Raw genomic sequence first — 10666 nt, 5'->3', positions numbered from 1 at the left:
CCTGAGGAGAATTCCCTGACGCCGCTTCTGGACCAGGGGCCGTCCGCTCGCGCCTCCGCCGTTCCTCGCAAAGGCCGCGAGAACCGCCACGACTCCATGACCAGTCCCGATGATGACACCGAGGACAAAGAGGAGAACCGGAAGAGTCCCTGGCAGAAGATCGAGGACAGGCCCCTCATGGTCTTCCATCCCAGGAAGTGAAAAACCTGCAGCCGGCGTTCATGCGATGGAAAGCCCTTTTCGGCATTTTCTCCCTTCATTCTTATTCTCCAGCACTCGTCGAACCGTTCTGTCTTACCAGTGATCCTTTTCCACTACTGCCTTCCACTACTCTATGGCACAATCGGAGAACAAGTACGGCGCGCTAGGAGAACGACGAGGACCCTGTTTATTTGTTCCCCACCTCGACGACTGGGTGGCACACAAATGTCACGGAGTAGTGGAAAAAACTTTGCTAGTAAAACATGAGCTGCTAGTCTGTGAAATTGTCTGACTAATAAGGGCAAAGTGTGTACTAGTATAAGGATGACTCAGCGCACAAGTAGAATATGGAAGGGATGCTCAATTGACTTTCCATAATTGCCGTCACAAGAAGCACAAGCATGCAGGTTCCTGATTGGTTGTCAGGTTTGTGCCAAGGGGTGAGCACACTGAGCCCCGTCACTTGCTACCGCAGCGACCACGCCAACCCCCCGGGTCACGCCGGCCACCCACAGAGGATGAAGCAGCCATTTTCCAAGCACTTGTGACTTTTGTGTGGTTAGAGTGCCTCGTCGTGCCACCTCTTTCCTCACCAGGCGCCAGCGACTCAGTTGTGAGTGTTCGATTTGGCCTCTTAATTATTCGATAGGTCACTACAGCCGTCTCCTCCTCCAAGTGCCTTGTTCTCTGGCGTGGAGGTTTCTACTCTAGCGTCTCGCGCCACCTGCCGGACAGTCGCCGCCGCCCACCACGCATCCGAATTCCCCCCGCCCTCCCTCGCAGAGCGTCCGCTGCCAATCTTGCATTTGACTTTCACGTGCATGTTTTCATTGCAAAGGTCACAATGTGGACTTCCGGTCGTCAAAGTTTACACGAACGTCTTTTTCTTCTTTAAAATCCCAACTTTTTGCTTGTATCCTATTCCTGACATTCAAGTGCTGTTTTATGTTTGTGTTGATACTTTTTGATCAGCCACAATGACCACTGCACTTGTTTACTTTTACTTCTTCTTGTGGTTGTGAAGATAAGGAGGCACTTGAGGGCCTCCATCACGTGACAAGTGTAACCTTTGTGTACGAAGTAGAAATAAATGTGTTCCCTAACTCACTCACTTGCCCGTGGACACTTTATTGTAAAAGGACACAACACAAAGAAGAACGACAAATGAAACGTGCGTGATGTACATACACTTTTGATGACTCCGTCAGGGAAACAGTATTTATTGAGCAATACGCTAAATAATAAGCTTCAATAAATAAACTTTTACAACGTATCAAATATGTTAAATTGTTTCTTTTTGCTCATGTAAAACACAAGATCGGACCATCCCTAATTCAAAACTTAAAAGCTTTTAGCTATGAAAAATAAAGCAATTATTAACGTCACAGAAAATACGCGCAGAAATTATTGTTATTCTTGCTCGTGTCTCTTTAAGAAGCGAAGAGGATGGGTCACGTGCCCCCGAGTCATGTGACCCTGGTTGAGTTTGCGCAAACATCTTTGAAAACGTCAGTCATTCGCCTGCTGCCTTTTCTCTCCGAGTCGTCGCGTCCTGTTGACCCGCTTCGACTCCGATGTGAGCAACGAGCCGGTTATTCAGAAATTAATTCATTCCAACGCTCCGTTTGGTTGCTAGCTCGGCACTTAGCCACCGATCTTGCTAGGTTAACTTGCACTGTTAGCTCCCACTTGACGGCGAGAATCAACGTACACAATGGTCCATATAACGGCATAATGTTGTATTTGTCTGTTTTCTGTTGGAATTAGTCGACAAGCACACATGAGCGTGAGGGACTGTTCGCATCACTGACGTCATCAGCTGCCGCCTCTGTCACACAATGGTAAGTCGACGGCCTGTGATGTCATCAACACGCAACTGACACCAACAACTAGTGCAGGGTCAATAAGGTAGTCCAGCTTGTGAACACATTTTAATATTAAAGAAATTGATGATAACATTGACTAATGCTGACATTGGAACAAAAGTGGCTTCGAACCTGGCCTGGTCACTGGGCACAAGTATGTAAACAATCGACTGTTCGCCATTTGAAGTTAGGCCAGGAGATTGAATGTGATTTCCTTGGCGCAGGCGCTGGTGTGGTGGTCCCTGTTGGCGTCCGGTCTGCTCGGCACCAGCATGTCGCTGGTGTGTCCCGACGGTGGCACCTGCCAAGAGGGAAGCACGTGCTGCACGGATGTGGCGGGACGCTATGGCTGCTGCCCTCTGCCTCGCGTAAGTCCTCACACGCCTGCACGTCTCTGCACACCTAACTTAGGTGCGCGTGCGGCGCCGCAGGACATATGCTGCTCAAACGGCATCCATTGTTGTCCGGAAGGAACGGCCATTTGACCTGCAGCACACCACATATCGACTCTTGTCTCTTTCCTAGAGGAGGTTAATTCCTCCTGAGCAGGTGGGGGGCGCAAGTGCTGGGAAATGACCGTGACATGAGCTGAATGCTAAAATATATCAGGGAAATGCCACGGACAGGCTAGGGAAACGAGCATAGATGTGAGACTTCAAACAAGCGCTACGTGAGCAGCAAAACTCCCAAACCAAGCTGTTGTTCATGATGCTCCATGTCTTTCACTGGAGCTTAGTGCTTCCCTCGCATATTGTGGCACAACGTGGTATGACATGAAAGGCGTACGTAACTCTGAACTTTGGACTTACTGGTCCACTGTTAAAAATAGAGAAAATAGGAATTTGCGTGTGTGTGTGTTTTGAGCAGAGTGTGCGAGCGTTGGCTGTGTTGTGCCCGGACCAGCACTCGGAGTGTCCGGGCGCCACCACGTGCTGCCAGCTTCCTGACGGCTCGTGGGGGTGCTGCCCGTTGGCTAAGGTGACGCACAAGCAGTAGCAGTCACTAGTGCAGTTAGTTTAGCTTGCAGCTGACCTTCGGACACCTCCCGCAGGCGGTGTGCTGCGACGACAAGCGTCACTGTTGTCCCGAGGGAACCGCCTGCGATCTCACCCGCTCGAGATGTGTTTCGGCCGGCAGAGACTGGCGGGGTTGGCAGCCCTTGATGAGCAAACTTCCTGCGAAGCCTCGTGTCAGTGCTCCAGGTAGGGCGTGCGCTAAATTGACGGGACTTTTTGGAGGCTGAAAGCGATGGATGGGCGACCTTGGCGACCCCTCCCGCTAACACTAACCAATCCCGTTTGACCCCGTGCAGCCGCCAGCAAACTGGCCAAGGTGTCGTCAGTGACGTGTCCCGGCGGGGAAAGCAGCTGCCCCGACACCTTCACCTGCTGCCTGCAGGCTGGCGGAGACTACGGCTGCTGCCCCTACCAGGATGTACGTGGTCTCGCGGGTGCCACGGTCGTTTCTGAGAGGCAGCCAATGAAACAAGTGTTGTTCTTGCAGGCCGTGTGCTGCGACGACGGCGCCCACTGTTGCCCCAATCACACCGTCTGCGACCTGCAGCAAGGCATCTGCCGGCCGGCCGAGGGGCACGGCCGCTGGCTTCCCAAGCTGCCCGCAGATGGTGAGCTCATGATGACGGCTGTACTGGCGGCAGGATTTCCTCCATTGATCTGCAACTCCATTGTCACTTTCTATCATCCATTAATTGTTCACACCCCTCGTTTAGCTGCATTCTTCTGTGTGTGTGTGTGTGTGTGTGTGTGTGTGTGTGTGTGTGTGTGCTAGTGGATTGTCCCAACAAAACATGGACGTGTCCAGATGAGACCACATGCTGCCAAACAAGTCCGGGGGAGTACGGCTGCTGCCCAATGCCCGATGTAAGACCCTTGTGGAAACATTTGCTTTTCAAACATGCGGACTGAATATTGCTTCCATGAATAATTAAAATATATTCAATATGTTGCATGAATGTAGTGTTTTCCACCCCTTGAAATTAGTTAATATTATGTATTCCATTTTATTATCACATTGTTTTAATTGATTACATTGAATAAAGTTTTTGTTAGTAATACAAATACATATTAGTGAATGTATACATTTACATTTTTTTGTATACACTATCAAATTACTACATGAATTATAATGTAATGAGTTTTTTATGAAAAAAACGATATAAGATTGAATTTAATAAATTAAATTACTGGAATTAACTATTTCTTCTACAGTAAATTTCATTTGTCTTGTTAAATACTTATATAAGGAAAATGTTTATTTCATAAAACAAAGTAAACAATGTAAATCATTTTACATACACAATATTTTCTTTTTAAAATTGTTTTTTATTTCTTCTTTTTTTTTCTAACTTGCGTGACCATGTGTCTTTAAAAAAAAAAAAAAAAAAAAAAAAAAAATCAAAAGAGGCCCTTGTGCCCGAAACTTGGCCGAGCCCTGTTTTGTATGTGCACCTGCCGTTTGCTTTGGCAGGCCACGTGCTGCTCGGATGGCCTTCACTGTTGTCCTCACGGCACCATCTGCAACTTAGCCGCTGCCACGTGTGACGACCCCGCCAATGGCGCCGCGTCCGTCCGCGCCATCTCGCCTCCAAACACAAAGTGCAACGAGTCGATGGTGTGTCCCGGAACATCCACATGCTGCCAGGACGTGGCCGGGGACTGGGCCTGCTGCCCCCTCAAGGAGGTGAAGATGCCGCCCAACGCACCCCACCAGCTGACGTGCTCCCGTCTCACTGGTTGAAAATGTTCTGGTCCTCGCCAGGCCGTGTGCTGCCACGACGGCTTCCACTGCTGCCCTCATGGGAAACGCTGCAACCTGGAGGCGAAGACCTGCGACGATGCCTCTGGCGTGGCCCCGCCCCTCCCCTGGCTCGCCAAGACGACCGCCGTGGCGACGGGCGTCACTGCGTGCGACGAGCACACCAGCTGCCCCAAAGGGGCCAGCTGCTGCTTCATGAAGAGCGCCGGCAAGTGGGGCTGCTGCCCGCTGCCGCAGGTGACCCTTCATGCTACCACCTCATACCGTGCCGGATCGCCACACATGCCACCCGATACACGTCATTGCCTGACATTCCATGTTTGCAAATACACCAACATGCCAAACTGCCCATTGTGCCCAACACTTCACAAGACTTCACCCATAACGCCATCCAACATGTTTGAAAGTGACAGGAAGTGTGCTTGGTGCCCTCAGGCTGTGTGCTGCCAGGACGGGTCCCACTGCTGCCCCGCCGGGCACACGTGCGACCCGCACCGCTCGTCTTGCTCCCGAGGACGCCGCGTGGTCCCCTGGCTCACCAAAACGCCAGCCGTCGCACGCCCCCCGGCAGTCGCCGATGTCAAGTGCGATGACAAGAGCAGCTGCGCGGCCGGCACCACCTGCTGCAAGTTGCCCACCGGCGAGTGGGGCTGCTGCCCGCTCGTCAAGGTACCTTTTCTCGTCACGTTGTAAAGACTTAAGACCGCCTGTACGACGTGTGGTAATGTTTTGCGCCCGCAGGCCGTGTGCTGCCCGGATCGCGAGCACTGCTGCCCGCAGGGCTACTCGTGCAACATGGAGACGGGAACATGCGAGAAGCCGGCCGCGGCGCCAGATGTCGCCGCCGCCGCCGTCCGGGTGGAGACGATGGTTCCTTGCGACGTGGCGGCGGCGTTCGCTTGCGCTGAGCGTGAGACGTGCTGTCGGAGTTCCGCCTCCGAGTGGGCCTGCTGCCCCTCGCCCCAGGTATGTCATACAAATGAACAGCACTTTCTTAAAGCACCTGTTGTTTATGCGGTAGGCATATTTATCGCAAAGATATTTTATTAGCCTTTCAATTCATATCACTTGGGGAAATTTGACATCTGAGTAAAGAAAGTAATGAGCTTGGACATGGAATGACTTCAACTGATCAATCAGCTGATAATCCACTGTAGTTGCGCGACTTTACGGGGGGCAGACCTGCCACATCCAAGATGGCGGACGTGGCGTGTGGTATTGTGGGCGTGTCCTAATGGCGTATTTGCCTCCGCAGGCGGTTTGCTGCGCAGACATGAAGCACTGTTGCCCCGCCCACTACTCGTGCCACCCGAGCGGCGGCTGCGTCCGGACGGCGCCCACGTGGGCCGCCTCCTTGCGCGACCCGGACATCGTCTGACGCGTGCGCCGCACACGCAAGCCCACCTCCTCAATGAGAAGTGTCTGGGCCCAGCAAAAGCAAGTTTAACTGCTTGATTTATTCACACGGTCGCTGCTGGCCAATCAGCTTCTGCTTGTCACCTTAGCAAACAAACGGAAGTGTTTTTCATGAACTATATGTCAATAAAATCAAACGTGTCATGGACGGTCAGCCTCAACACATTATGCATTCCCCCCCACCATTTCAGAGAGTTTTATGGTGTCTGTGGTCCATTGATTAATTGTTGAAGTTCTTGGAATTTTAGCCTCTCCAATAATCGAGTAATTGTTGCGCCGCGAATCATGACTAATTTATAAACCAAATTTTTTTTTTTTAATTACACTGCAGTAAAGGTTAGTGAATTTTAGCAGTAGTACATATAAGTAAACAAATGACTAATTCACATCAGATGTCCTTAACCAAGGTGAGACATCTACATAATCTAAATAAGACGGAGAGAAAGCTTCTGTTGGAAGTCTGTTGACTTGATTTTACCTTAGCTTAGCTTAGTTTAGCTTCGCTTGAGCAGTGTGCCAAGAAGAAGCGACAAGTTGCTGTCGTTTGATAACTTCAGTATCTTCATTGGTCCGTTCCTGCCCCCATCAAAGCCCACACAAGCCCTTCTTTACATGTTGCCAGGGAGAGAACACACACACATGCACACACACGTTTGTATTAGTATCAGTGGGGGCGCAAGAATGTTGTTCGGGCATGAGGGGTTGGCTTGTTGGACACGTCAAAAGTTGTTTGGCCCAATGAGAAGTGTTTGGGGGAGGGGGACAGGAAGCGTCGAGATGGCATTGGACCCACAAAGAAAGATCCAGACGCTCGGGAAGGACCAGCACCCCAAATCTTATCTGCCAGACCTACCAGGGGAACACACAACAACCCCACTGGCAGGATCGAAGCGGGTAAGTGACGGAAATGGGAAATGAGGCATCATGGGAAAGCTAATGATGTCTTGTGATGACTTGAACACAGTACTGTTCGTCATATTCCCAATATGATTCTTCTTCTTCATCATCCTCACTTGTGTCTTGCATGTCTCCCACTTGAACTTGCTCCATGACTGCACTCCTAGCTCATAATTCTTCTCTCAAATCATCTTTTTCCATTGAAATGAATGAAAACGCCATTATTGTGTTCCGCGCTCCGTCCCAGAGAACGACAAAAAAATTGTCACGTTTTTGGATGTAGAAAACAGCCCTCTATTCTATTCCACTTTTATGAAAGACATAATGAAAGTAAGTAAAAAAATCCAACCGTTGGTTTTTTTTTTTTCCCCAACAATGACATTGTGGTCCTACTTGTGTGCGCTCCCTGGCCACTGAGGAGCTGTATAATGCCATGTTGCCTCGAGATAGGAATTGAACTCATTGTGTGACCCCATTCATATCTCAAAACACTCAAATCATCTTTCCTTTAAATCTGAAGAAATTTGATTCCACCACTCACCTCTCCCGTTAAAAAATAACGAAATTTATGTTTTGTAAGTGGCAGTACAAAGCATGACTGTGCTTCATGTATTGCCCTTCCTTGTTGTTGGTTCGCCGCGGTTAACGCTGGCTAATTCGCTGTCAGTGTCAACGCGTCGACTGGAGCAAGACAAAGTTGGACAGCTGCACCCTGGCGCGGTGGCGCCAAAACCTCCGACACTATTTTTAGCCCATGTTGTTCCTAATTTTGATGTCACTCTCATCTTTGACACGCAGCAGGAAGTCAAGGTTGGGTCGCATGCTGGACCCTAGCGGAGGGTCCGACCGCGAGTGGCAGCGGTGGGTCGGTCCCCGCCCCCTCGGCCGGGCCATGCTGCTGGGAACCGCCGAGCTGCTGGACGACACCGGACAACCGCCGGTGCCTTCCGGGGAACCTTTACGTCTGTCCGTCGTGGCGCAGGCTGAGAGTGAGACAAACGCACACATTTCATTCAATGGCTACCCATTGTGCCCAACACTGCCCACCATGTCACCCGCTTTGCTCCCCATCATCCAACACGCTGCCCAGCACGTCACACTGGTCACTTTCTGAAAACTGTGACCCCTGCGTTGATAGGTGAAGACTTGCAGGAGTTCAGCCCGACGCACATCCACCGTTGTGACTCGCGCCTTGGCCTTGTCCACACATTCAGGTAACTCTCATCACACCAGTCGCTGCCATTGATAGCGACCAGTCAACTGTTGTGCTCACGTGCACAGGAAAGAAGCCAGCCAAGCGAGTTCCAAGTCAGAACGACAACAAGAAGTCGACGTCACAAGTTACCCATCCCAAGGCATCTGCTGGTCCCGTTCGGCAGACCAAGTGATGATGTCGCCCTGTGATGTCATCACTCCCCCTCCTCAGTTTAAGGACTGGCAGCACGATGGCGATGGCGGCTCACCGCAAAGCACAGATCGACTGACCGGCAGCTGCCAGCCTCACACAAGTGGGAATGAAAGTGATTGGTCGCCCCAGCGAGCGTCCACTGCTTTTAGCTCCCTGTTGGCTCGGAGAGAGCGTGGCTCCGCCCCCTCGCCAGCGGCCGAAGTCGTGTCGCTTTGCCCTTCCTTCACATACGGCAGCACGCGCCACCTGCTGGACTGGAATACGAGTGCGCACGGCAACCAGGGCTTCCTCTTGCATCGGGTCAGCACAAACACACACATGCACAAGGCACACACATTCACACGTACACAGAAAACACACACACAAACATCCCGCACAAATATAGATACACAGAGACAGCACACACGGACACAAACAGAACACACAAGACTCACACACAAGCATGGCAGGTGTTCCACACATGAACACAAAAGCACTGAGCAGTTGTTTTGCATTTGCGTTGTGTAGAAGCTGCGACCCATCACGGGTCGTTATCGAGAGGGTCGGGAGTACGACGTCTTGCGTCACATCCACAGCGGCGCCTACGGAGACGTTGTGTGTGTACGCGACTACGCAACACGCTTCACGTGCGCCGCAAAGAAGGTCAGCTGCTCTGTGTGTGTGAGTGTGTGTGTGTCTGTTGTGTGCGCCACTGTGTGTCATTCATGTTGAGCGGTGTGTGTGTGTGTGTGTGTGTGCACGTGCACATTCAGGTTCCTGTGAGTCACTTCCGCGAAGAGGAAGTGAGGTCATGGAGCCTGGCGACGTCCTCGCGGGTGGTGCGCCTGTTTGGCGCAGTGAGGGAGGGTCCCAACATGATCCTCTTCATGGACTTGAAGCCAGGTAACCTTTGACCTCCGTCCACTCCCCGCCGTCGCCTGACACCAATGTGTAACGCTCACTCCACAGCCGGCCTGGCTCAGCTGCTGGGGGCGAACGGCGGCGGCGGCCTGCCCCGAGACCTGTCCCTGCACTACCTGCACCAAACTCTGGGGGCACTGCAGCACCTCCACAGCAGGAACGTGCTGCATCTGGATGTCAAAGGTCGCAGGGCTACCTGAACATAGTCAGCTCGTCACATCATCTTAACCTCTGTTTGTGTGTATCTGTGTTACTGTGTTGTCTTTGTGATGTGTCTATGAGTATGTGTGCGTGTTTGTCTGTGTGTGTGTGTGTGTGTGTGTGTGTGTGTGTGTGTGTGTGTGTGTGTGTGTGTGTGTGTGTGTTGATGCAGTGGACAACGTGCTGCTGTCAGCTGACCTCACCAAGTGCTTCCTGTGTGATTTTGGACTTTCTCGTGTGCTGGACGAGAGTGGGCGCAGCACCAAAGACATGGGTAAAAACACCCACGTACACACACAATCAAATGAATCACGTGACTGGGTAGACCCTGGACTGGTCGCCTACCAATTGCACAGCACAAATAAAACAACCCTTCCTTCCATCCATTCACACCTTCAGAAAATGTCGTCTCCAAAGAGGTGACAATGCCAACTTAAGTTTAAAACTTCATTTTCATCCGTAATTAAAGTGTGTGTGCATGTGTCTGAATGTGTGTGTTGTGTACGCACATGTGTAGGAGCATCCTTCCCGGGCACGGAAAGCCACATGTCCCCCGAGGTGGCACGTGGCGAGTGTCCGAGCGGCAAGGCGGACGTTTGGAGTAGCTGCTGCATGCTGCTGCACATGCTCAACGGACGACACCCGTGGATACGACGTTACGCGCAGCCGCTCTGTCTGCACGTAAGACGGCGGTTTCGACGCACAAATTCGCACAGAAAACAAGCAGCGTTCTAGTAGCAATAGGCGGGGAAGCACAAAACAATACAAGTCGTGAATCTCTTGCGTTTGTCAGATCGTCACGCAGCCGGCGCCGCTGTGGGAGGTGCCGTCCGGCTGCGACCGCTCCACTCTCAAAGTCTTCCGTGCGGGCCTGCGCAAGGATCCCGACAGACGGGCCACGGCCGCGCAGCTTCGGGGGAATACCGCAGTCGCCCTCACAGCGGGTACGTTGCCCTCTGTGTGTGTGTGTGTGTGTGTGTGTGTGTGGGGGGGGGGGGGGGGA

The 10666-nt window shown here is 51.8% G+C and overlaps 3 protein-coding genes across 5 annotated transcripts in view; all 3 read left to right on the top strand.

Moving 5' to 3' along the window:
* fam171a2b (family with sequence similarity 171 member A2b) overlaps window positions 1-1312 on the top strand; it is a 5495-nt gene extending 4183 nt beyond the window's left edge. Inside the window, 1 exon segment of the mRNA XM_019874642.1 lies at window positions 1-1312. This exon segment is cut by the window's left edge and continues 28 nt beyond it. Within this exon segment, the coding sequence (XP_019730201.1) occupies window positions 1-201 (201 nt within the window). The 3' untranslated portion in view covers window positions 202-1312.
* Window positions 1313-1654: 342 nt separating this feature from the next.
* On the top strand, window positions 1655-6405 carry grnb (granulin b). Of its 2 annotated transcripts, XM_019874432.1 has the most exons (13): window positions 1655-1777; window positions 1969-2042; window positions 2291-2434; window positions 2934-3044; window positions 3118-3268; window positions 3379-3500; window positions 3570-3690; window positions 3855-3946; window positions 4554-4766; window positions 4845-5078; window positions 5277-5510; window positions 5583-5807; window positions 6097-6405. In XM_019874432.1, exons 2-13 carry the CDS (start codon window positions 2040-2042, stop codon window positions 6217-6219), a joined length of 1773 nt encoding a protein of 590 aa, XP_019729991.1. In that variant the 5' UTR covers window positions 1655-1777; window positions 1969-2039; the 3' UTR covers window positions 6220-6405. The 2 variants fall into 2 exon arrangements, with proteins under 2 accessions (XP_019729991.1, XP_019729992.1); XM_019874433.1 differs by lacking the exon at window positions 2934-3044.
* Window positions 6406-6513: 108 nt separating this feature from the next.
* The window catches only part of map3k14b (mitogen-activated protein kinase kinase kinase 14b), a 6427-nt gene continuing 2274 nt past the window's right edge, over window positions 6514-10666 (top strand). Inside the window, exons 1-10 of one of the 2 annotated variants that reach the window (XM_019874431.1) lie at window positions 6514-7151; window positions 7956-8143; window positions 8293-8368; window positions 8436-8862; window positions 9070-9204; window positions 9315-9444; window positions 9511-9645; window positions 9836-9937; window positions 10181-10344; window positions 10457-10607. In XM_019874431.1, coding sequence (XP_019729990.1) covers window positions 7975-8143; window positions 8293-8368; window positions 8436-8862; window positions 9070-9204; window positions 9315-9444; window positions 9511-9645; window positions 9836-9937; window positions 10181-10344; window positions 10457-10607 — 1489 coding nt within the window. In that variant the 5' untranslated portion in view covers window positions 6514-7151; window positions 7956-7974. Of the gene's footprint in view, window positions 7152-7952; window positions 8144-8292; window positions 8369-8435; window positions 8863-9069; window positions 9205-9314; window positions 9445-9510; window positions 9646-9835; window positions 9938-10180; window positions 10345-10456; window positions 10608-10666 lie in introns of both variants that reach the window. The other variant, XM_019874430.1, reaches the window with a different exon arrangement.

Source organism: Hippocampus comes, unplaced genomic scaffold (assembly GCF_001891065.2).
Source record: "Hippocampus comes isolate QL1 unplaced genomic scaffold, H_comes_QL1_v1.1 scaffold279, whole genome shotgun sequence".
Taxonomy (NCBI): domain Eukaryota; kingdom Metazoa; phylum Chordata; class Actinopteri; order Syngnathiformes; family Syngnathidae; genus Hippocampus; species Hippocampus comes.
This window is presented reverse-complemented; position numbering and strand designations above follow the sequence as displayed.